Source organism: Vidua chalybeata, chromosome 5, assembly GCF_026979565.1.
Source record: "Vidua chalybeata isolate OUT-0048 chromosome 5, bVidCha1 merged haplotype, whole genome shotgun sequence".
Taxonomy (NCBI): Eukaryota; Metazoa; Chordata; class Aves; order Passeriformes; family Viduidae; genus Vidua; species Vidua chalybeata.
The window spans coordinates 68,309,977-68,336,786 of record NC_071534.1 but is presented as its reverse complement, the minus strand read 5'-3'; the positions used below and the strand labels follow the sequence as shown (position 1 = coordinate 68,336,786).

Genomic DNA, 26,810 nt, shown 5'->3' with positions numbered 1-26,810 from the left:
GGGAGGCAAAAAACCTTCAAAAGCACCCAGGAGCCATAGAATGTGCACCTGAAAATATCATCAGATGTTCTCATGTGACTGATTTTGGACAATTGGAACTGTCACATCATCAGCCATGATTTCTTTTTTTTTTTCCCCCCAGGAGAATGGGAAAAAGGTTGTTTGTGTGGGTCAGGATCTGACCCCAAGGTCTCAGCCAGCCCCCATGGGTTGGCTGGGTGGGAGGGCTCTTGGAGGAGCCCAGCAGTGCTGCCTCCATCACGCTGAGAACCAAACTTCGCCTCGTTTGCTATAAACAGACAAGCTGGAGTTCTTGCTGAGATCTTTTGAAGTTTTTGGATACTGCAAGCTCTGTGCCTAGCAGGAAATTAGTCAAACATCACGGGAAGCTACAAAAGCAAGGAGTGAGCCTAACCAAGCCAGGGCTGTTATCGAGGGCAGAGGCAAGTGAAGACACTATTTGGATAACCCTTGCTCAGGCACCACAGCTCAGGCTTGCGTTGCAAGGCTAATATTTACCTACGGCCTAAACAAAGTCAGCATTTCAGAACTTTGCTCAAAATGCTGCACAAACCTGGGCTGTTTCCTTGAACTTGTCTCAGAGAAGGGAAGAACTTGTGTCTGTACCTGTGTGTGAGCTGTGCTCAGGAGCAAACAAGTGGGAAGAAAATGAAGTATCTGAGCAGCTTCCTGGTTTTGTTCCTCATTTCTGGAGTCGAGGGCTTTGATCTGGTTATCGACGACATCCCAGATGTGAGTATTTGGAGGCAGAGCCCAGGTCTCCCTTCCTTGCTGAACTCTGGGTGGAAGCAGCAGTGGGAGCAGAATTGGGTCACTGCTTCACAATTCTCTTCTACTTTTAGCTGTAAATATCTCTGATAATTGGTCTTCATTTGCCATTTGTAATGTTATTTTTTTTAATATTATTAAAGCTTATTATTATTACTGTTTAATATTATTAAAGGGAGAGTGTGAGCATAAGTCCAAATTTCATTCCAAGCAGTTTCATATTCTTACTTCAGTGTTGCCTTTTCTGGTGTGTTTTTTTTAACCTTTAAACATTTAAGTGGGCTTCTATACTCAGATCTTCAGCATATTTTATACCCTGTTTCCCTGGAATAAGCAGAAACAGGGCACCTAGACATCTTTGTGAATGGAGCCTCCTTGGTGGAAAATTGTGAACTTCAGCAAAGCTCTGTATGGAATTAATTTTTTGTTAACAGGAATTCAAATATAGAGTGAATATCCTATTGACTTTACATTCCTCAGCAGAGGGATGAGAGAATTTATAAAAGTGACCATCCTTTCTTGGGATAATAGTATGATGAAAAGAAGTATAGTTATAGCTTTGACTCTGAAACTGAGTCTAAATTTAAACCCCCCAGGCTCAGGTGAACTTAGTTTTGGTGTCTACACCCATTTCCACACTGTAGTTTTGAAATATTTCTGTGAAGTCAGCAGAGATGATATGAGGCTTTCTTTTCCTTTCCAGGATCAATAAAAATCTTCAGTGAGCTGGGATATCCTATTTTTCTTTATTTTTATAGCCATTTTCTTGACTCAATGAGATTTTAAAACTGAGTTTGTAATTCCCAGGAAAAATATTCCAGACCTGTGGTTCTTTCTAATTGTAGATGCCTTACCAATTTAACATCACTGTGCTTAAACAATTTAAATTAATTTTGTGAAAACCTTTGTGGGTATGCTATCACATAAGCTGGAAAAGAACTCATGCACTTAAACTTCTTTATTGCCATAAAATAAACTCATAACAAAATTTAATTAAGAGTGTTGCTGTGGTGTGACCCACACTTCTAAATGAATCAGTGCAGCTTTACACTTGGAAAAGACGTGATGTTACTCTGCTATCACTGGGGGAAATTTAGTTCTCAGGTATACTGGTGTAAAACCAGAGACAATTTCTACTGGTTTGAGGAGAAATTCTCTGTACTTGCTTTGAGTGAGATCAGTGTCTGAAATGCTGTAGTTTCCATGGCTTGACCCATCCTGATGATAATCATCTGCCTCTTGCTCTTTGTGGTCATTTTATGTTAAATATTACTCCTTGTTTCAGAAGGAAAGGCAGTAAAGTGATGGTAAAGGTCATGATTTCACAGGTGTTTATAGAGCTGGTTGGCCACTGAGGGAAACTGAATGTGTGAGGATTTTGGTCTGAGATGGTTTGTGCTCCCCATTAGCATCCAGGGGAGGTAAATTCCCTTTGGAACTCTCCTGTAAAGTGCTAATCAATAATGAATCGAGTGATAAATCAAACAGCAAGGCAGCAGCAACTCTTTCTTCTTCTCCCTCCTCTAGGAAGTGGAAAACCTAATTGATCTGGAAATTGATGGATTTCCCACAAGCTCCAAGGCGAGAAATGGCAGGTACCAGGTACAGTACTCAGAAATGCTTCAAAGAGGAGGGAAGCCAGAATGCCTGCGAGCTCTCTCCAGGTGTCTTTTCCATGTCCAGGGTGGTGAGTGTACAATCATGTGGGACCAGCTGGTTTTTATAGGCACTGAGACTTCCATATCTCTGGCTGGGACAAGAACTGCTGCTCTCCCTTAAGCACAGCAAGCCTTTGTTCTGTTATCTGTGCTCCTGAGGTGATAAACAATGGAGATACTTGTCTAACTTCATGTCTGGGGAAAATCCCATAGAAACAGGTGAGGTTTTTCCATGAGAAAGTGAAAAAGGACTTCAAACATTGGCAAGTGCAGGCTGTAAACATTCAGTCCATGCATTCACATTTAACTCTGGTCAGAGAGTGACACTCAGTGATGAGCTGGTACCATCTGAGATCTGGGAAGAAAATTTACTTCTGGCACGCTGATGGGTTGCAGATTATTTTATTCTGTTGGATTGAGACACAGAAACATTTAGAGCAGCATTGCAAGAGTTTTTCTGTGTTTTACACGGTAGCAATTAATGATAATACTCATTAAATCAGTTGTTTGAATGTATTCATTTTTCATTACATTGTATGAAAGAAATGATGATCAGAGTGGAGCTTGTCCTCCACCAAGCTCTGGTGCCAATTTTCTTGAGCTTGTTCAATGTAGTGAAAACGAAAGATCCTCTTGAGTAATGTTGGATTTCCCAGAGTCTGAAATCACACACAGGCAAACCTGATTTTCCTTTTTCCTAAGGCTTTGGATGGAATTTATTGACACCTAAAGCCTGCATAACAGTGGAAGAAAATGGTAGATTTTAGAGTGAGTATGAATCAAGCCTTCTCACACTTGCCAGTCCAGTATTTAAATAATCGAATCATGATCCAAACAGAATCATGATCCAAACAGAAATCCCTCCTAGCTGCACTTCTGCAGGGCATCATTTCTTTCCAATATGTCTGTATCAGTGCCATATGTATTATGTTGCCTCTGTTCCCAAAATTTCTGGGTACATAGAGGCACAGACAAATGCATGCAGTAATTTGCAATTCTACCACTGGTTTCATTATACCATTTAATGCCTTTATTCCCATACATTATTTCCCATCCTTTACCATCAAAGAAATCTTTGCAAACCAGTGGAACAAAGATCTCAGCTACTCTTATATTAGTTGAGTCACAATATAATAATATAGATTAATATAATAATACAGTCACAATATGATAAATTAGATTAAACTGAACTGTGGAAGTCATCTTGAGACAGCAGCTCTTGGCCAGCAGCAGGCACACAGTTATTTCCTGTTCATCACTGCAGGAAGGCTGTCTCCCAAATTATTTTTTCAGCACTATGCTTTCCTGCAAAGAGCTCACCAGCCCATTGGCAGCAAGGCAACAGAGTTCCCTGCAGACCCTATTGATTGGCTCTAAACACAGAGGATGGTTTTCTAGGTACAGATAAGGTATTCTGCTATTTTGCTCATGAGTAATTCTCAAAATGCTGTGCCTCAGGTGTGTGCATGGTCCTCGTGACCACAGCAGCAGAGTTTTCCATGGGCTGGAATGCAGGTGACCTTGTGAACCTCTGTATGGTGGTGCACAGCTGTTATCTCTCTTTGGGAGACAGATAAAGTGTCTAGACCTGTGAGGCACCCTGTGAGGTGGGATGTTCTGCAGCACATTGCCCAGATCTGGGTCCTGATCTCTGGCTGTCCAGAGGTGAGTGAGATCACTCCTTTTTCCTTTTCTGCCTGCCTGGTTTTCCCTCCAAGAGAAGCAGCACAGGAAGGATATATGGAAAGAGATAGGGTGGAATGATAGAATCGTGGTATGGTTTGGGTTGGAAGGGAGTTTAAAGCTCATCTCATTCCAACCTCTGTGCCTCGGGCACGAACACCTTCCACACCTTCCACCAGACCAGGGTGCTCCAAGCCCCACTCAACATGGCCTTGAACACTTCCAGGGCAGCCACAGCTTCTTTGAACATCGTCTGCCAGGACTTCATCACCCTCACACAGAGAATTTCTTCTTAAATCAGCTGGTTGGAGACTCCCCCAGCTGCCAGGGTTTAAATATAACCAAACAGACAAGGATCCATCTGCAGCACTGTGAAGACAAACTGTCTTAGGTCTGAAATTTCTCTTCTTGCATCTCACAGTGAGGATCCCCTGAAAGGAGTGTGAGGAGGCTGCAATGGATTTGGAGTGTGCTAAAAACTGCTTAGGAAATTACAGGAAAATAAGTGAATTATGAGGGAACAGCCCCTCAAAGAACTGGAAGGGTGTTCCAGGTAGATCATAAAATCACAGAAACATGGAATGGTTTGGGTTGGAAAGTGTTGGAACCCTGGTATTCCAACAGGAAGGGACCTGAAAGATCATCTAATCCCAACCCCCTGTCACGGGCAGGGACACCTTCCAGTCAACCAGGTTGCGCCAAGCCCTGTTCAACCTGGCCTTGAACACTTGAAGATCACATCTTCTTTCTGGTTTCTTCTGTGGGGCATCTGCTTTTCAACATTTTTCATGCCCCAGTAGAAAAAAAAAAAATCTGTCAAATGCAGAACATCTGTGATTCTGCTCTCCTTATTTTACAAATTAGCTGCAATGTCCATGCACAGTGATTTGAACAAAGATCACTGTCAAGGGTTAAATATCCCTGGCCTGCACAGGTTTCAGGAGAAGATGCATCTCAGTATCTGCAGACAGAGCTCAGCATCTGTGCTTCAAACAGTTCCTGAGGCACATGTTGTCTTCATTCCGATTAGCAATTTGGCACGCATGAGATATGGCACAAGATCCTGGTTTTGTGCAGTGATCAGCAGGTCTGGATGTGGTTTAAAAGCCAGGATCTGCCATGAATCCTCATGCTGGAAATAGTCTCAGGTACCACAGAAGTCCCTGTTCTCAACAATCACTTCAGCACTCAGACCTGAAGTAGGATCTTCAAGGCCAGGTTGGCTGGGGCTTGGAGTAACCTGATCTAGTGGAAAGTGTCCCTGCCCATGGCAAGGGAAGTGGAACTAGAGGATCTTTAGCGTTCCTTCCATTCCAAATCATTCTGTGTTTCCATGATTCTGGGGTTCAGATGCCTGAAGATAAAGCTCTGTCCTCCTGGCCTGTTGGAGTGGCTGCCCTCTGCAACCTCTGAGTTCCCTGGGGTATGGCTGGCCCAGCCCATGTCTGATCCCTAACAACAGCCATGGCAGTCACTACATGTGCCAGTGATAAGCTCCCCTCTTCTCCACCAAGAACTATCAGGAGGGAAACCTGGGCACCCTGAAAGCTTTAACCACCATTCCTAACGTGGGTCAGGAGCCCTAAGCTGAGAACCAGAAAAGTAGAAAAGTACCTACCCCCAATAAAACAAAACCCCTGTATTCTAAGGTCTTGGTCTTCATCTTTCCAAAATCAAATTTGTTTCAGTTAATGTTGGTTTGATCTTAATTTGTATTCAAGCTGGTGATGTCCCCTGTGCCAAGGGTATGTGTGGGGCCAAAAATCATTCCTCATGGTCTGGTCTTTTATCAGGTGTGAAGGTCCAGTCCACTGTACAGTGAAGATTGTGGGGTGTGACAGGATCAGTCTGCAGAGGGTCTCTAGAGAGCCATAAACTTCCATATCCTGAAATCCCAGTCTGAATGGTTCAGGTAGAGTCTTTAGAGCTAGAAAATTAAAACCTGCATTTGTTCTCAGGCAGGGAGAAATCCTCTCCATCGGCCCTGAAAGGGTCCTTAAAATCATGTCTTTAACATGAGCTTTCTATGATGTCATCATCTCTTATACAGCACAAGATTTCCCTAGAACAGTGTATCAATTAGCTTCAAATGAATTTAACAATTGCAGAGCAATCTTCCAGTACACCACGGGATTAAAGCTGTTTTCATGAGCATCTTCTGTGGTTTTGGGTTCTCTTGACCCTGGAGAGCTGAGCTGGTCTAGGTATGATGATAACATGAAAGTAGATCTCTGCATTAAAAGTTGCATCTAGGTGAGGCAAATTCCCTTTCAGGGGATTAACAGAAACATTCCTTATGTGGGGGAGATTTTTTTTTGGAATTAAAGAGAATTATTTGAATGGCCACAAGATGTCATCATCTTGCCATAGATATTTCCAAATGGAGCATTTCATTGGGCAGGGGGAAAACCACGACCATTAAATGAGCAATTTTGTCTAAGTAATCCATGCATAACTAATTTCCATAGGCACAAGCATGTAAATGTAATATCGATTACACAATGGGTTTTTTTATTTATACATATTGCATATAATACATAAATATTTTCTAATGTAAATGGCAACAAAGTGAGCTAAAGAAGTCTGGGGTTTAGGATATTTCACTTTTCATGGAAAAAACAAAGAGAACTTTTCTGTTAAAAACAAGGGTGTCTGAGGATGACTTTCTGCCAGCGTCATTTGCTTTCAGGAAGAATGTTTTTCTAGAAGAGAATGTTTTCTTTAAAAATAAAATAAAAGACAGAGGAAGAAAGCTGTCCTGTTTATGACAGGTTCTGAGGCACAGCTGGGAGATCACATGCTCTAATATCTCATGTAGAAATACACGAAATAAGACAGAAGGAATAGTCACACTTTGGGAGCTCAAACTAATTCTCATTCATGTCCAGAGAAGGGCAATAGAGATGGGTAAGGGTCTGGAGCACAAGTCTGAGAAGGAGCAGCTGAGGGAGCTGGGAAAGGGGCTCAGCCTGGAGAAAAGGAGGCTCAGGAGGGTTCTTGTGGCTCTGCACAATCCTTACAGGAGGGGGCAATCAGGTGGGGGTCAGGCTCTGCTCCCAGGGTACAAGGGACAGGACAAGAAGAAAAGGCCTCAAGTTGTGCCAGGAGAGGTTTAGGTTGGATATTAGGGAACAGTTCTTCAATGAAAGGGTTGTCAAGAATTTAAACAGGTTTCCCACGGAAGTGTTGGAGTCACTATTGATGGAAGTATTCAAAAAAACTTGTAAATGTTTAGTGACCCTGGCAGTGTTGGCTTAATGGTTGGACTTGATCTTAGATGTCTTTTCCAAACTTTATGGTTCTGGGATTCCCTATGATTCTATGATTCATAATCTTTGAAAACTACTTTTAGACACTGATCCCTGCCGTGAAACAGCCAGCCAGTGCTCTTAGCTTTGCTGAAATATCCCCTCCATATTTTTGTTTTCCAGCGGAGCACATCTGACTGGGGGTACGTTGGAGATCTGGTGAGTATTTTTCTTCCTCTGTGGTAAGTAATACTGAACAGAGTGATTTTCTAGTTAACCATTTTTTTGGAAATCAATCCCTCTGTTTGCTTAGTTCCTTGTTTTTACTGCCGGTTGGGTATTAACCTATTTTCTTTAAACAGAGTGCTGTTTGCACAATACTATTGATACATCTCCTCTTGGAGGGAGAAGGGTATGGTAAATATGAAGAAATAAGCATCAAAACTGATTAGAAAAAGACAATGTCTTAATAAAACGCTTAAATATTGTTATCCCCCTGCTCTAACCACGTACAACACTAGGTCAGTAACCAGCACTTCAAGTCTCCTCTATTTAGGACTTCTATTGAAAGTCCTAAATTTTGGGAAAATGAAAATGTGAGCTCTCTCCTCATTATATGATATTCAGGATTACTGTGTAGCTTTCCATGCTGGATTGCACTCATAGAGTCATTCCAAGGACTGGTTACATGGTAAAAAGCAAGGAAAACCTTCCAGCTTAAAAAATACCCTTTTTCAGCTGAAATGTTATCATGAAGTATATTCATATGACTGTCCTGCCACAATTTCCAGGTAAAATATGCAGATGTCCTGCACTTGAGCTCATGCCCCCTCTAGCTGCCATATTGTAAGGAGCAGCAATTAAAAAGTAGCACTGAGACTATAAAGAGGACTGATATTGTCCTCTAGGGCATTGTTTTCCAGCGGCACCCTAAATTTATAGAGCGATTTTGTCAAATGCAGGGGGAGGATGATGACAAGATAGGTCTTTACAGCTACAAGGTGCAATCCACCATCACATCTCGGCTGGCCAACACAATGATCCAAGCCAAGATGGTGAACAACGCCAGGCGGCCCCAGCCCATCGTGTTTGACGTGCAAGTGCCCAAAGGAGCTTTCATTGACAACTTTACCATGTAAGTAGTGGTCAGGTGATGCTAGAATACAAGCCTCTCTGAGTTCCTCAGATGAATACAAAAGTAAAATTAAAACCTTTAAAAAAAATTAAGAGATATTAAACCACATAAATATGAAGTAAAAGTTCACGTTTAAAGTAAATAGAAGTATAAATTATGATTTTAAATAAGTAGAAGTACATTTTAAGTAGCTTTAAAAACTGTGTTAACTAATAAAGGCCCCAAGGCTAAGTTTAAAGTTCAATAACTTAACTCCAAACATAACAAAAGCATAACAGAACTTTACTTACCCATCTAAAATAGATAGAACTATATGCATAAATAAATAGAACTATTCACATAAATAAATAAACTTATATATGTAAATTTTAAGTAAGAAAACAAATTATACAATTGCATAAATAAATATTACATACATAGTTTTTTAAGTAAAAACTAGCACTACTTTCACACATTAAGATTAGATTAGTTTAGAAAGAATATTTTAGAATCGTGCTTTTAGCTAATTAGTGGTTTTATGTATAAACATCCCCCTGTACTAGAAAAAAGAACAACAAGAAGAAAAAGAGAAGAAAGAAAAAGAAAAAACTATAGTTCCTACTACTACTAAAAATATCAGACTCTATATCAGAGAACAACTATCACTACTATTACCATTGTTCCTACACAGAACTTTAGAACTCTATACCAGAAAGTTTTTAACACAGACTTTAATACCTTAAACTCTTTACCTTTGAAACTAATATATTCATACAATAAAGAACTTTATAACAACTACTTGTATCTCTTTGAAGACCCAAGGCCCAACTAAAATCGACAAGGTATCAGCCTTGTCTTCTGGAAGCATTCAATGGGCTGGGAAGGAAGTATTTGTAAACACAAAAAGCTCTTACTATTTTCCAGGTTCAGTATTTTTTTGCAGGCTTTCTAAAGAGGTTCATGTCATCAGTCTGTCTGTCTGTCTAGATCCTCCTCTCCAGTAATTATTGAGCTGTTGGTCAATATCAACAAAAATGGACAAAAGTCTCAAAGAGACTAAGCCCCCACCTTGCCAGATCAAAGGAGAGAGACCCAAACCAGAGCCCTCACTGAACAGAAACTGGCCTGGTTCAGTATCCATTCAGAAAGGCAGCAGCCAGGTTGCTGGACAGGAGATGTCCTGATCCATGTTCCAAACCAGCCATGACATCAGGAACTACCTTCCCTGCCCAAAGCATGAGGAAAGTGTGAAGGAGCTGGAGGAGAGCAGATCCTCCTCAGAGCAGAGTGGTGCTGGTTACTTGAAATAAAAATTAGGTAGGGAAAAAGATAGAGCTCTAGTGAAAATCAGAATTCATTACCTTGGGGTTAAACAAGAACCTTGTTATTTCATTTCCCACCAGCTTAGATTTCACTGATGTAAACTGAAGAAACAGTCCTCGATTGTAAAGTTGTTTCTTTTGCAAGCTGACTGTGTTTCTCTCTCCTAGGGATATCAATGGTATCACATTTACCAGCCATATTCGGGAAAAATCTGAAGCCAGAAAAATGTACGCTCAAGCAAAAGCCAAAGGCAAAGCTGCTGGAATAGTCAGGTATAAACACTCTGGCATATGGGTTTTGTCCTGAACTTACTCACAGGACAACTGAGAAGACCCATCCCAGGAGGAGATAGATGAGGGGGGATCCTGGAAAGGAAAATGCTTATTTACAGCAGCTCTGCTATTTAATTGTCGTGGACTTAAACTGTGTTTCAGCTTTCAGCTTGCTAAAACACCCTGTGCTAGCAGACAACTGCAGCTCCCTGACAGAGGCCACAGTTAGAATCAAAAGCCTCAATCTAAACCAAAGTTTAAAGAAGCTTTTCCTTCTCCTTGTATTTTCTCAAAATAACCCCACAGCTGATTTTTCAGGAGCAATGCCTTGGACATGGAAAACTTCCAAACCGAAGTGAATGTGCCGCCAGGAATGAGGATCCAGTTCCAGCTCCACTACCATGAAATGATCCGAAGGAAGCTGAGCTCCTACGAGCACATCATCTCTGTGAAGCCAGGACGCCTGGCCAAGCACATGGAGGTAAAGCAGAGCTGGAGTGTGTAGGAAGAACCTCACAGGTGAATCCTTGCTGAGAAAACACCCATAGTTTTCAGGGAGCTGTTCCTTCCCATGGCAGGGGGCTTGGAACTGGATGAACTTTAGGATGCCTTCCATCCCAAACCATTCTGTGATTCCAAGACAAATCATGGTTCTCGAGGGACAACCAGAGATCATCAGCTCTCATAAGACACTACCTCATGAAGCTGGGGTTTTTGTGAAAAGCACTGCTCCAAATAAATAGCAAGTACTGTTTGTTTTCCTTCAGTCAAGTTTACACCAGAGTATAAAAATGTCAAAGCTTGTTTGGCCGAGTGGTTCTGACGTGAGTCAGTCACAATTCAGGAGATTCTTGGCTGTGTTTACGAGTGGGGGCAGGACACATTTGTTCCTCTCTAGACCAGGTTGCTCCAAACCCAGTCCAACCTGGCCTTGAACACTTCCAGGGATGGGGCAGCTCTCCACAATATATGTCTTCCCTTCCTGCCTTTAGGTGGATGTCCGCATCATTGAGCCGCAGGGACTGCGCTACGTGCACGTTCCTAATTCCCTCGGAGATCATTTCAATGGAATCACCACCATCTCCAAGGGAGAGAAAAAGGTAGCCAGTCACAGACTGGAAATAGCACAAAATCTTCCGCTTTCATGCTTACTCTACACAGTCCTGAAAATTTTTTGTACCTGCTGGAAGCATGCGAAAATGCAACAAAATCTGTCGATAATTCCATAGTAATATGAGAGGTAGTATTCAATATTCAAATTCACCCCCATTCCTAGTTTAGCAAATTATTTCGAGGTACTGTGTGTCTATATTAAGTCTTATCTTCTCAGGCAATTTCAAGTTATCCAGTTAAAACAGAAAAAAATGCCATAAAGTCTGCATAATCAATCACATGACCAATGAAAATGTTTCCTACTACTCAATTCACAGACAAATGGCAATCCTCTTTTCTTGGGGGGAAAATTCAAGTAGAAACCTATTAAAAATGTTGATAAAATTATGGATTGTTTCAACTAGGAAAATGTTAATAAAACCCAATGTGTTGCTTAATACAAATGGTTTGCACAGCTCTAGTTGAAATATTTGGTGCTGTAGATGGGTCATGTGATTTGTATCACAGTTGCTACTACTGAATCAACATATCCAGGCAAACCTTAGTGCTGTTTTTCTTCTGAAGTGACAAAGTCCACATTTTCCACAAATAATGAAAGCAGGAGAGTGTTCAGTGAAATCAGACATTTCATGAAGATGTGGAGTTTCCTTGTGTCAATCACCCCCTCTCACACAACACCTGGCTGACTGATGATCTCTCCTCATTTCAAGGCTCACGTTTCTTTCAAACCAACAATGGATCAACAACGAAAATGCCCCAAGTGCTCGTCCACGGCCGTGGATGGAAATTTTGTGGTGCAGTATGATGTGAACAGAGAAACCACGGGGGGAGAACTGGAAGTAAGTGTGGCTGCTCAGCTGGGACCAGAGAGCTGTGAATAAAGGAATTGCTGTCCTTCAGCAAACTGTGCCTGAACTTCATCCTTCAGGGAAATAAGCATGAGGACGAGCTCTGTATCCAATTGAAAGAACAGAGGGATTTTAAGTGGGCAGAATGGATTTATTTAATTTATGACTAAGAAATGGGCTTACATATAGTAGGAGAAGATTTCTGTCATGTCCAAAAGCCAATGTCTTTATACCTGGCAGCACTCTGGTGATTTAATGTAGAATCAGAGGATGGAGTCATTGGATGTAGTACCAATACATCACAAGGAGACAACCAGAACATCACTATTTTTATGTTAACATGAAGCTGAGTTATGAGGTTGAATTATTACAGGCAGAACAGTCTTTTTCAAAGCATTTTTCATTCCTCCCTATGCTACGGCATGGAAGTTGTCTGAGAACCAGGCTCAGCTTTTATTGAGTAAAAATGGTGTAAGGCTACAGAGACATGCAAAGATGAAAGTTAGAACTGGCCAATAAAGAAGAGAAAAAGACAATAGGGAAAAATAATTAGCTCATTAAGAAAATAAGAATTTTCTGCTCTTTGCTGTCTTGAGTTTTCTGAAAGCTTTGCTATAGCTCATTTCACTGGGATTTTTTAATTTTATTTTACAGATTTTTAATGGCTATTTTATTCACTTCTTTGCTCCGGAAAATCTTGATCCACTGCCCAAAAACATTTTATTTGTTATAGATGTCAGTGGCTCGATGTGGGGACTAAAAATGAAACAAGTAAGTGTTTGACCTCTGCTGTAAAATGAATGTACTGCCAACTTTCCCCATGTGCTTTACCATGCAGTTCTGTAGCACACTGGCATGTAAAATTAGCAGCTTAATTTGGAAAATATTTGGAACCAAAGACTTCATGATTTCACCCTTTTATTTATAATGCTTCTTCCATGCTTTAAGGAAGAGGTGGTGCCAGATTTTAACTCTAAATTTAAATTTTAATGGAAAGATCACAAAATATTTTGCAAAGGCTCTGACCCCCTTTTTCTCTAATGCTCCATACTGAATCCTGGGAAAGTCTCGATGGGGATACTACATCCCTGCTTTCCAAACATGGATGAATTGTTGACAGCATTCTGAAGACCACTAAGGATTGTTTAGACAACATTACCCATAAAGGGGAAAACATGTTAAAATAAGATATTTTAGTCTGCAAGAGAAAATGCTTCAAGAAAGATAATCAGCCTCCAAATATGCAAACAATTTTTCTGAAAGGGAAACTCATCAACTGACTTTCATGCCCAGACAGGGTAGAATAAGATGGAATCAGATGGATTTGCAGCAGGAGAGGTTTAAGCTATATATTAGGGAAACCCTGTAGGTCTGAGTGAGGAGTTTGGGAGATGGTATATCATGTGTCACTGAAGGGTTTTAAGAACTATCCAGACAAACATTAGCTGAGGATCATCCAGGTGTATTTGAATTTCCTTCAGAGCACAATAGTAAGGCTTGGCAGATTGCTTCCTTGGGGAAATCAGTGCTGCAAAACTGGGATACAGATTAATTGTCACTTGTTTAAATCACACATCTTCAAAGAGATGTTATGAAATGACTGCGTTGCAGACAGAGCTAAGTCTCCTGAGCTGATCTGAGCAGTTGCTCTCTCCTAAACCAGAAATGTTTCTCCCTTTCACTTCACTCTGTGTTAGCAGGAGTTAAGCAAGTTGAGCCACATGAATTCTAATTGCAATTTTTCTGTTTCTTCAGTGAAAATGTCAACATTATGCAAGAAGTGAAAAAAAAAAAAAAAAAAAAAAAAGAAAAACCCAAAAGAGGGAGAGATTTGGACAGGAGATTCTAATTTGGATTTCAGTGCTCATGTGCTTATTCCTCAAAGGCTAATGTGCTTATTCCTCAAAGGCTAATATTTTCCCCTGGTCACAAGTTAAGAAGAGGCTTTTATAAGCATGAAGCATAAACCTGTCTTCTCCTAAACTTCTCCTCAGACCATCGAGGCCATGAAGGCAATATTGAGTGAGCTCCGTGCTGCTGACCAGTTCTCCCTGATCGACTTCAACCACAACGTCCGGTGCTGGAGAGATAATCTGGTCTCAGCCACCCCATCGCAGGTGGAAGATGCTAAGAAGTACATCCAGACAATCCATCCCAACGGGGGTATGAGGTTTTGATTGCAGGGTGCTCGCAGAAGTTGCTTCTCACAGGAATGGGTGCCTCAGACAGCCTTCAGACTCTCAGAGTATTCCTAAAAAAAGAGTCTGATTCCCAAAATAGAAAAAGCATGCCTAAAAGAGGAGCAAGAATTGCAGTTTATTGTACTAGAGGATGGGATAGCATTTCCTTCTATGGCAGATAGAACACAGACCACAGAAGAGCTGCCTTTAATCCATCTTACCTCCCACCTCAGAGATCCCAAATATCATTGAAAGATGAAGTCCGTCTCATAGGTCTGGATGAACAGGCAGATGAAATATTCCCTAAGCAGAGAATCACAATAATTCGCCCTGGGCTGGCAGCCAGCTAAACACGAGCCAGCAGTGTGCCCAGGTGGCCAGGAAAGCCAATGGTGTCCTGGCTTGGATCAGCACTTGTGTGGCCAGCAGGACCAGGCCAGTGACCGTTCCCTGTGCTGGGCACTGGTGAGGCCACACCTCCAGTCCCATGTTCAGTTTTGGGCCCCTCTTGACAGAAAACAGATGGAGGGGCTGGAGCATGTCCAGAGAAGGGCAATGGAGCTGGGAAAGGGTCTGGACCACAAGTCCTACAAAAAACAACTGCAGGAATTTAAGGACATGGTTTAGTGTTGGACTAGGGTTAATGGTTGGACTCAATCTTAGAAGTCATTCCCAACCTTAACGATTCAATGATTCTATGAGCGACTAAATGCCATGTGGGCAAACTATTTATCCTTTTTGTGCCTTCATTCCCTGTCTGATAAACAAGGACAGATGCCTTTTTCAGCTGCACAGGTCTTTGGAAGGGGCTTACAATGATTTTAATCTGCCACTCTCTGAAGTGCAGTTCTGGATTTGTTATTCAGTTATTTCTGCATCAATAGTGTAGAGAGACTCTCCCTAACATCAGAGCCTTCTGGTGCTGTGGCACCTTCATTTTCAGAAGTTTTCACTACAGTGAACATGAAGTTACAGACTTGTCCAAAATCTTCAGTGTGTTGGAAAGAGGAAACCAATATATGAGTGACTTTGTTACCCCAAAAAGAATTGACAGATAAGTTTAGAGATCAGCTCCCATCCAGCAAAGCCACTTTAAATGCAGCATTTTATTATCTTGTTTTTGGAACTGCTGTTTTTTTTCTTTCTTGACAAAAAAAATTACCTATTTTCTGACTGCTCGGTCTTCAGGTTTCTGTTCCTCTTATCCTGATTTCTTACTCTGCTCCTTCTGTGTCACAAATCAAACCTTAGATAAGCTCAGCAAACATATATCTCTTCTTGTCCAAGGAATGGGCTGATGACCAGAACAGGAAGTTTTTTCATGCTCTCATTCAATCACCTGCCTGCAAACCCAGTAATTCTTCCTACACCAAGTAGTTCCCAACACCACAAATTGTCACACTGGAATTAGTGAGGGGGAGTGGAGGAGCCTCATGAAGATGACAGCCTGGGATGAAAAAGGGAACCAGACTGCAGAAAGGTGTACCTAAACATCAGAGAGGAGAGGTTTTGCTGCCTTGATCTCAGCTCTTGTCCCTCTTAACTCCACTAGAATCTTAGAACTAATCTGGAGTCAACAAGAGTAAAAAACTTGTTTTCTTCATTGTGTCTTTGACAGGCACAAATATCAATGAAGCTCTTCTCCGAGCCACTTTCATCCTGAACGAAGCCAAAAGTTTAGGCATGTTGGACCCAAACTCAGTTTCCATGATTGTATTGGTATCTGATGGAGACCCGACAGTAGGTAAGGACCCTGCTTTGGGTGAGAAGAAAGGCTGGCAAGTTAAGCCTGAAAAAAGCAACAAGTAGACAATTTGGCAGTAAGTTAAAAAAATTCCATTCATCTTTCTTCCAATCCCTTCTGCTTCCCTTTTGCCAAGTGCTAGAAGTGCTACGGGGCTTTGCACAGAAGCTTTCAAAAGATGAGCAGCTTGTTATGCAGGTTATGATTTTTTTGCAATTTACAGAAGTGCACAAGTCCTGTAGGACAGGTAATCAGAACAACCTTAGAGAAATTGGGCTTTTGAGCAACCTGGTCTAGTGGAAAGTGTCCCTGCCCATAGCAGGGGGGCTGTAACTGGATGATCTTTGAAGTTCCTTTCAACACAAACCATTCTATGATCCTATGATTGTACAAAAATTTCCTCTTCCTATGAACTTAGCCCACACAGATCTATGCAGTCACAAGCATAACATCAAAAGCAGGAAAAGAGAGTGGAAAGCAAATTAATCTGGAATTAATTTGGTACAGGTCAAAGCAATTGCTGACTTGAAGATGTCAGGTCCAAAAATTCTGCCATTAAAAATAAGCCTGAAAAAAAAAAAAAACCAGTCCCAATGATGACAGAGAACATCTTAAGTATGAGAAACAAAGTAAAGTCTTCATGGAGATGCCTTAATCTGCAGAGAGCTTGAATCATTAATTCTGGAAGAATTCTAGATGTACTAGAATTTCAAATCCCCCTAGGAAGTTACTAAGAGCCCTGGATATACAATGAAAACTCATCAGATATCAAAAAAAGTGTCCAAAAGGATCTTCTTCAGTGCAAACACTTTGTTAATCTCTATCCAGGAGAAGCTCAAACGTTGCTGTAGGCAATGGAAATCTGGCATTGAGCTTGCTGTCTGGATTTCCCTAATATCCAGAGAGAACCAGAGACACAGGGAGAGCAGGAATGTGCTCACCTCGATGGAGACTTTCCTGTTGCTCAGGTGAATGTCACCCTTTCTGTGTCTCCAAGGTGAGCTGAAGCTGACAACAATCCAGAAGAACGTGAAGCAGAGCATAAAGGATGAATTCTCTCTCTTCTGCCTCGGGATTGGGTTTGATGTAGATTACGATTTCCTGCAGAGGATCGCAACCGACAACCGTGGCATGGCCCAGAGGATTTTTGGAAACCAGGAGACTTCTCTCCAAATGAAGGTGAGCTTCTGCCTCGTTGCCTCTGAAACTCTCCTGTTCTGTTCACAGCTGTAACTCCACTAGCAAGAAGTTCTCAAAACCCATCATTTCTTCTGGAGAGTCCTGCAAAATATCAAGAATTTCAGTTTAAGCGGTACTAGTTACAGTTTTAATAATATCTATAACACACACTTTACTTCCCTGTGTAGGATTAATATTCTATAAAACAGCTTTGACTATAGAAAAAGACTTTCTGAATTAAAGTCTGAATTAAGGTCTGGATGTTACTTTAGGCCATTTCATCACTAACAAAATCTCTAGATATAAGTGGTAAAGGATAATCCAGATTTAACCAATGTAAGAAAAAGTGCAGGTCTAGCTCTGGCTCCAAATCAGTGAGCAGGAATTGTTGCTGATCAAACTCTGACATCCTTAGACTGTTACTGTTCCCTGATTTCACCATCTATACAAGAATTAAGTGGGGAGGAGATGTGTGTCTTACGCAGCAGCCCAGAGCTGACCATCCTGAGGAGGGATTCAGGCCCACATACATCTGTGCTCAAGACTTTTAGGTCTGGGAACAAAGGCCTGGATGAAGTCCATAGCCCATGGACTTCTGGCCATCCTTTGACTTTCACAAGAATTGGACCAGATATTCTTGCTGTATCCCCTTAAGAGTGTGCCAAGTATGAAGAAGTCTGCATTCAATGAGATGAGGAAATTCCCTCTTGCTCATTAGGGCTCCAGGTTTTGTCACTCGCTGTCCTTTCAGTAAGAGTGGCCTGTGCAAGAGAGTCACTTCATGCACAACAGACTCACTTCTCTGCCTCCTTCCCTCTCAGAATTTCTACAACCAGGTCTCCACCCCACTCCTGAAGAAGATTCAGTTCAACTACCCCCAGGAGTCAGTGTCAGATGTCACCCAGAGCAGCTTCCACAACTACTTTGGTGGCTCAGAGATAGTAGTGGCTGGGAAGGTGGACACGGAAAACCTGCAGCACTTGGAGAGCATCGTCACAGCGACTGCAGTGAGTGAAGGTGTCCCTGGGACACCTGCTCAGGGGATTTGGGCTGGTCCATTCCCTCCTGTGTACAGTCTCCCTGCTGAAGGTTAATGCCAGTGGAGGGTTTTGTCCTCTTGGGTTCTGGGTGGGAACGTGGGGATACTCATGGGGAGATTTTTCCAAGAGTATTTCACAACAGCTTCAAGTACAGCCAGCAATAGTCACTCCCTGCACCCTGTAGCCTGCCAGAGGAACTTCCTGCTAATAAATGTACCAAAAAGATTAAATCTGGACAAAAGTATGGATTTTCCTTCATGTTTTGTGGAGATGCAGGAGTGATCCCCTAAGGTAATTCTTTTCATGACTGAACTTCCCACCATCAGGGAGTTCAAGCTAGTGGATCTAGAGCATACCAAGTCCTAGCACTGCCCTTTTATGTGTGGTGAGCCTTTCCCATGTTTTCAGGGTTGCTCTTCCAGGTGGAGTGTGGTGGGATGGGAATAGTACATCGAGACCCTTCTTTCAGAGGAGGAACAGAATTATCTGCACTCTTACAGGGCTTAGGAGTTATCATTTGTCAGTTGTTGGAAAAAACCCAAACATCTTCAGTATTTTTTCCTGCCAAAGCACAGTGCAGTCCAAGGGTTTGTGTGAGAAAGTAGAATTCGGTTTGTGTTCTTCACTGGAATTGGATGTGAAAAAGCCTGAGGGACAGATTACAGAGCTCTGTCAAGCTCTGTCATCCTTCTTCTGGCATGAAGTAGCACCTCTTGGGCTACTGCTAACACCTCCTTGAACTACTTTAATCCACTGCCACAGAAGTGTCTGTCTTCAACAGAAGGACCTCCTGCTACATCTTCCCTCTCCATTGCAGTCAGGCCAATGGTGCTGGGACTTTCTGATCTAGAAGTGACCAAGGACAGAGCCAGAGTGGGTCCTTAACACCAACCAAGAGGGGAATTCAAGGCATCCCATTCTTCTGGCTCCCATCCCTCATCTTTCTCTCTCTCTGATTGCACAGGCAAACGCAGAGCTCGTCATGGAAACCCTGAGAGATGTTGAAGAGCTGGATGGATTCATGAAGAAGGACAAATATGCAGATCCTGACTTCACCAGGAAGCTGTGGGCCTATCTGACTGTCAACCAGATGATGGCAGAGAGGTGAGGAGAAATGTGCTCAAACAGGCCTGGCTGTGGGGCTGAGGGAATGAAATGATGGAGATTTACCTTAGGGAGCCTGAGTGAGAGCCATGGAGCAGCTCAGGATTAATCTCCTCAGCCTTTCCTCTTGCAACACCACTTGGCTCTGTAACCCCTCCATGACAGAATTGCCATGGCAGCTGCCCTGTAGAGCTGCTAACCAGGAGTTCTGCTTCTGCTTCCACCCAGAAACGCAGCCCCCACTGCAGCTTTGAAGAGGAACATCACCAAATCCATCCTGCAGATGTCTCTGGACCATCACATCGTCACCCCCTTCACGGCCATGCTGATAGAGAATGCTGAAAAGGATGAGATAATGCTGGCAGACCAGCCCAAAGACCCCAGGAAGGGCTGCTGCCCAGGTCAGTGTCTCACTGTGCCAATTACTGTCTTTTAAATTGTGTGAAAACAGCCTCTGGTCTGAATTAGAGACACAAGGATGAAGATACTGACAGAGATGTGACCTGTGCAATCTTCAGCCCTGCTGTTCTCCCCAGCTCCTGTTGCCCCTTACTCCTCTTCAGAGTAGGGTCAGCAGATGTGAATGTCAGCCCAACACATTAAACAAACCAAGTTTCATGGATTGCTTAGGATCATGTTGCTTTATGAACTGAATGGGAGAGAGACAGGACAAGTTACTTTGTCCTGTCTCCATCATGGCAAAAGGCAGAGAGAGCTCTAGTCTAGAGGAACATGATCACAGCTATTAAATTATTGCACTTCTCTGAAACCTTTATTCACATGGGTCATCCCACAGCATGCAGGAAGAGCCCTGCCTTTTCTCAGGCACCTCAAACTCAGGACCCAAGTCAGCAAAGCTTTTACTATATGCTGAGTTTTTAAAAGTCAGCTTTTTTCTTGCCAAAACACTTCAGCCCTTACATTGGAGGCTTTGCTAAAGTGGGAGCTGCTCTCATGAATGAGAGATAAAAAGCCAGGCTACATTTTTTTCACTAATAACTTATGGTGAGCTATCTACCCTCAGATTTCATTGGTGAAGACACTGGAGCAAATCCAACCCAATGTCATTATACAGATCCATTGTAAATGGTGTTGCACCTGCTTTACATTGGTATAACAACACCAGGCTTTGATTTTACTGAAGAGCTGATTTTTTGATTTTTTACTGATTTTTTTGATTTTTACTGAAGAGCTCTAAAAATTACACTATAAAATATGTCAGCACTTGCAGAACCCTAATTGTGACTGTCATCTAACAGGTACTCTGGGATTAACCCCAAATGCACCCAATAACAACAAAGGGATCCCAGCCTGGGCCAATGTCACAGCTGTGCCAGTCAGCTTCATGCCTGAGCAAAGGAGCCCACCTGTGTCCTCTCTGAGCATCAACAGAGGTAAAACCTACAGCATTTCTCTGCCAAGAACACCAGACACACCAACACTCATCACCTAATGACTCACCACCATCCCTAGAAGTGTTCAAGGCCAGGCTGGATGGGCATTTGAGCAACCTGGTCTAGTGGAAGGTGTCCCTACCCCTGGCAGGGGGCTTGGAACAAGATGCTCTTTAAGGTCCCTTCCAACCCAAGCTTCTTCTTTATAAATCATGGAGTAATTTTGATTTTGAATGGATGAACCTGTAAAAATATGCTGTAAGCTACAAGGATGATACTATTTTGGATCCTAATAGGATCTAAAGTAGCTAAGTGACCTCATAAGCTGCTGTGTGCTTCCCTGAGGCTGGGGCTGTTTGCTGAGCTTAACTTTAGCTTCTCTGCAGTAGCGAAGTTACCTCCATTGTAAATGACAGATGAAAGCTATTGTAGAGTTACTGCTGTTGTAAATGGCAGATAAATGTTCTGTGGTAGATAAAAATCTCTGAGTGCACTGGTGACTGATGGATCCTGCTAATTCTTGGGCCTTTGCCACAGTTTAGTGGCAGTTTATTTGAGCAAGCCAGCTGTGAGAACCACTGCCCATAAAAAACACGGTGTTACTACAATAACTCTCTGTGAGATGTGTGTATTTATGTAGTGATTACACAAAGAGCTCTCAAACTCCTTCTCAGCACAGGGAAATGCCAGACACCACCAGCCCAGCAGGAGCTGGGCAGAGCTCTGCACTGCAAGACAAGGCTGGAAGCAGCTGCCTTCAGTGTTGGGTGCAGTTATTTGTCTCAGGCATCTGCAGTCTTATCAGGTCATTAAATATACTGTGAGAACCAGTCCTGGATTGTATTCCTCAGTGGGATTAGTAGGCAGGGTGTGTCTTTACCTGGCATCAGTATGGTTCTCTGCATTTGGCAGCTCTCAAACCAGGAATGTCACTTCCTCCCCTTAAACCAGGGAATTGTATGAGGAGGAAGTGTCTGAGGGGCTTTTGTGAGGAGCAGCTGAGAACTTTTTTAGCTACCTTAGGGTGGAAAGGGCCCTCATTTTACTATGAGGAATCCCAAAAACTGCTTAAAAATCTTTTTGGAAAGCTTTTGTGTCTCTCCCCTCTAGGGCAGGTGCTGACCTGCTTCTCACACTTGTTTGTTTCTGTGTTTCAGTGGACAATGACCCACATTTCATCATACACCTGCCCAAGAGCCAAAGGAACATCTGCTTCAATATCAACTCGGAGCCTGGGAAGATCCTAAACTTGGTTTCTGATCCTGGCACTGGTAAGGGAATAAAACATGGCTTATTTTACAGCACATTTTTTTTCTTTTGGTCTGAAAAGTGTTTGGAAGGACCAGGGGAATTTCCTACAGGGGAGACTGTGTGCTGGCAGGAGTGTGAGCAGCAAGCTGAGGAAAATGGTTATTTCCATCCACATCTGGAGTATTGTGTCCAGTTTGGGCCTTGCCAGTACAAGAGAGATGTTGACAAACTGGACTGAATTCAGTGATGGCCACCAAGATGATTTTGGGGCTGGAGCAGAGGACAGAGAGGGAGAGGCTGAGCCAGCTGGGTTTGGTCAAGCTTAAGAAAAGAAGTGGTGGATCTATGATGGATCTTGTTGTTCTCAACTATGTGATCAGAAGGTGAAGGTGAAGCCTTGCACATGTCCAAGGTGCACAGCTAAGGGACAAGAGGCTACAGAAACAAGGTGAAATTCAGAGTAGAAGTGAGCTACTGGGGAAGACCCTTTCACTGTGAGGATGGCCAAACATAGGGAAAGGAGCCAAGATCATGGAATAACAGGACACTAAAAGTTGACTAAGACCATAAAGAATATCAAGTCCAAATTTTAACCCAGCACTGCCAACTCCACCACGAAACCATGTCCCCAAACATCACATCAGAGTTTTTTTTAACATTTTCAGGGATGGTGACTCCACCATTTCCCTGAGCAGCCTGTTCCAATGACCACCCTTTCAGTGAAGAAACTTTTCCTGATATCCAATCTAAACCTCCCATGGCACAACCTGAGGCCACTTCCTCTTGTCCTATGCATCCCTTACACTACACCTGCAGGGGTTTTGCTCCTACTCCCAGCAAGATCTAACAACAATTCCCACCAGATTATTGTGCTAAGGGGTGAACAGTAGCATCAGGAGGCAATTTAATAAATTTTTCTCTTCTCTTGGCTGGAAAAATGAGAAAAACCGGGGATCAGAAGGGTTCCTGTTTCTGTTGATCCTGTTCTGTTGATCTGTTGAGATCAGAACTCCAAGTCTCCAGGCAGTGCTCCAAGAGTGAGGCAATATTTCCTTCTCTGCTCTTCACAGGAGTTGTGGTCAATGGGCAGCTCGTCGGGGCCAAGAAAGCAGAGAATAAGAAACTCAACACATACTTTGGCAAAATTGGGTTTTATTTCAAAAAGAAAGGCCTGAAAGTGGAGATAACCACGGAAACGATCACGCTGAAAGATGGCTCCTATGCCATCACACTGACCTGGGCTGACACAGGGCACATCATTCGCAAACAGTGAGTTGATCGTTTTTCACCTGCTCCCACCCAATTCTATTTGAGATCCCCTCAGGGTTCCTGCCATGCCTTGACTCACATCATCCAGGAGAGCTTCCCCTGCAGGTTAACAGCTGTCAGCCATGCTGGACACCCTACAGCACTGTTTAGGCAACAGGATCACATCCAAAGTCTGTATTCACTGTAGAAGGAGCTTAAATTTGTAGGGGAAATTAGGTTGCCTCAACATGGGGGTGAAGTGTCTGTTTATTAGGCACTGTCCTACCAGAACTCTGGGTACCACTCGCAAGTTCAAGGTTTTTAATGGATCCTCTGACATACCTGCCATCCCTGTGGGATTATTCTGGATGCCTGAGTGAATCTCAAGGGGCTGTGGGGTGGGCAGATGAATTGACCCTGTCCTTTTGGTCCCTCTCTGCCAGGCTCCTCATATCTGTGAAGAAAGAAAGCAACGTTACCATCACTGTGGGGGAGGAGATGTCCTTCATGGTTCTGCTGCACCGCGTGTGGAAGAAACACCCAGTGAATGTTGACTTCCTGGGAATCTACATTCCCCCAGAAAACCAGTTCTCTCCTGCAGCCCATGGGCTGATAGGTAAGGGCTGGGGGCCGGGCAGTGGGAATGCTGGGACACTAGGAAGGGGTTTTGCTAGATCTTGAAGGGAATTTTACAGAATCACAGACTTAAAATATCCTGAGGTGGAAGGGACCCACAAGGAGTCCAGCTCTTGCACAGGACACTCCCAAGAATTCCACCATGTGCCTGACAGCATTTTGCAAATGCTCCTTAACTCTTGTTTAGTGCTGTGACCACTTCCTGGGGAGCCCCTTCCAGTGTCCAACCACCCCCTGAGCGAAGAACCTTTTCCTAATATCCAGCCTAAACATCTCCTGGCACATCTTCATGCTGTCAGTTTGTTTGTGTCCTGATGAAAAAGCTATGGAAATTATTCAAAAAGAGAATAGAGAAATTCCTGTAATGTCCTGGAAGCCCCAAGGACATAGTGGAACATCAGGGACCAGGACATTATTCCTTATTCCAGCTGGGTGTTTTCAAAACAGACCTGAGTAGACTTGGTGACACTGAGACAGGACTTTCCCTGTCTGGCTAAACTGCTACATGGTGAAAATAAAAAGACAAAAGCAAGCTCCTCAAAACAAACCCCTCAAAACCTTCTGGGGAGATTTCTGTGCAAACATCTGTAATAATCTCTTCCCTAAATGACAGTCCTTTCTGGCAGTGGTATAAAACAAAAGCAAGGCCTCAGTTCATAAGGTAAATCAACCTTCCGAGTCCTGGACCCACGCAGAACTCCTTTTGAGGAACAGAGGTTGTTTTCCTGATTTGTGAGAGACAGTGCCCTGTGGTCCATGCAGGATTGGTTTGCCTGCTGGAGCTAGTTTGATTTTCCAAAAGTGCCTGGCAGCAGCTGACATGGAGCTTCAAAGGTCAGGCCACACAAACAGCTTTAAACTCTCCCTGACCAGGTCAGTTTGTGTCTGAACCAGAAGTGTCAATCCACCACCAAACACCTGGGCAAGCTCCAGAGAAACCACAAGCCATCATGGAAGTGAAGGGCAACAAGTTCACTGTTACCAGGTAGGAATCCTGTGCTTTACTGCTCTCTTTATAAATCAGTTCTGTCCTTGGAGCTGCCTGGAACCCCCCCAGAACAGGCCCACGAGGTCACGGAACTGTAAAATTAATTGTGTTTTGTGGTTATTGCCACTTCCTGCTGGTGGAAGACACATCTCCCCACTTTGGAAGAACAGCAGCAACATTGAGCAGGATGTCTCTGTGTCTATTTGCCATGTTGTGACCCTCCTTTGGGTGTCCTCTCCCTGCAGGGGCGTGCAGAAGGACTACAGGACAGACCGTGTGCTGGGGACTGACGTGCTGTGCTGGTTTGTGCACAACAGTGGCAAAGGCTTCATAGATGGCCACTACAGGGATTACCTGGTCCCCCACCTCTACAGCTTCATGAAGAAACCCTGAATGCTCCAAAAAATTCCCATCTGCTCCTTCATGCCAAAACAACTCCTCTGAGCAGCAGCTGTCACACCAGGGCGACTGGAGGCGACCCCACCACTGTTTATTTTGTTTTATCAGTGTTTCAAAGACATGTAAACTCCCTTTTCTGCTGAGAAATTAAATCTGTAATAAAGTGACATGCTGGGTTGGAGGAGGTGTCTTCCTCTTGCTGTGTCTGATTTAATGGGCTGTAAACTCCATTAAAAAATTCTACTATTTTCTAATATCCACTTCATAGTAGATGTCTAAGATCATTGCGGCTCCTGCAGTGTGGGTAATACATATGACCAGATTTAATATGTATTTAATACTTACACCTTTATGTTTCCAGACTGCTAGGAAAATATATATTTGGAAAATAATGTTGGACTGGGCAAAAAGAAGGATGTGCATTAAGTAAAGAAAATTTAACAGAAAAGGAACATGGGTCTGGAATGAGTGTCATGAGCAGTCTCCAGTATTTAAAGATGGATTAACCAGTGGTGAGGAGGGTCCTTGAAATAATTGTTGCTACTATATTGGCAAGAAATTAATTACATGAGTCTCAGCCTCCAGCCTTTTTGTGAAAATTCAACATCAGAATGGGGCTTCACACACAGACCTTTGAAAGTGGGAAACATTCACACTGTATAGAAATAATCATCAGTACTAAAAGTTTCCCTTCCAGAGGGCTTAGCTCCCAAAAGATCACTTACTTTTCAGAAGCATTCAGCAATGAATGAGATCAGTAGTGAAATAAACATATCTGTATGTGTACCAAAAGCTGGATTTAAAACTCTGCTTTTTGAACACCTTATTAAAACACATTAGCCTTATCCTTTTCAGCAGCCCTAATTTAGGAAAGGAACTCAAGTAGTCTCCTTACCCTTCCCAACTTTGGTTTCCTTCACTTAGGCACTAAAAGCTGGTACAGGATCTTTCTTACAGCTGTCAGGATCAATGTGGTTTTGAAATGTCCCTTCAAAGTTCCTCTTGGAAGTGTCAGCGACTTCCTACAAATTATTTATTGCTTCTTTCGACTCAGCCCTCAGTTCTGGCCTCCACAACATTCTGCAGCAGGCACTTCAGTGAGATACCATTCTCTGGTCTTCCCTACACAACTTATAAATTGTCTACTATATTTTCTCTAATTCATCAGGTTGCAGAATGTCAAGTGTAATTATTTTCAGTGATACAGAAGCTGATCTATTCTGTCACTTGCCCTGATTACCCTCCCACAAACCTCCTCTCTCTCACTACCTGTTCTCTGGGAGAGGGCAGTGCTGTTTACACAGCCCAGGTTGCACAAAGAGCCAGGATTTACAGACAAGTGTTCTCTGCCTCCAGTTCTCATAAGTTTCCACTATTTATGCCTGAGAAGACAGCTGATGTCCTGTGTGAGGTTGTTCCAGGCTACCTCAGACAGCAGCTGTTTCATTAAACCTCTGCAGACTTCCAGTTTTGTGCGGGCTTCCCCTGGAAATCACAAATCAACAAGACCTTTTGAGGGAAGGGAGAAGGTTCCAGAGACACACAACCTTCAGGTGATGGGTTTTATTTTGCCCAGGATCACCCAAATGTTTGGGTTTT

The 26,810-nt window shown here is 42.9% G+C and overlaps 1 protein-coding gene across 1 annotated transcript; it reads left to right on the top strand.

The window, feature by feature from the left end:
- The first annotated feature begins 546 nt into the window (after nucleotides 1-546).
- ITIH2 (inter-alpha-trypsin inhibitor heavy chain 2) lies at nucleotides 547-25,392 on the top strand. The gene is made up of 21 exons (XM_053943524.1): nucleotides 547-753; nucleotides 2,317-2,391; nucleotides 7,562-7,597; nucleotides 8,341-8,513; nucleotides 9,983-10,087; nucleotides 10,406-10,568; nucleotides 11,080-11,187; nucleotides 11,911-12,039; nucleotides 12,703-12,819; nucleotides 14,043-14,211; nucleotides 15,847-15,972; nucleotides 16,970-17,151; nucleotides 17,973-18,158; nucleotides 19,156-19,295; nucleotides 19,524-19,696; nucleotides 20,555-20,689; nucleotides 21,847-21,960; nucleotides 23,011-23,209; nucleotides 23,632-23,804; nucleotides 24,698-24,809; nucleotides 25,058-25,392. The coding sequence occupies exons 1-21, from the start codon at nucleotides 670-672 to the stop codon at nucleotides 25,203-25,205; spliced, it is 2,847 nt and encodes a 948-aa protein (XP_053799499.1). The 5' UTR covers nucleotides 547-669; the 3' UTR covers nucleotides 25,206-25,392.
- Nucleotides 25,393-26,810: the final 1,418 nt, after the last annotated feature.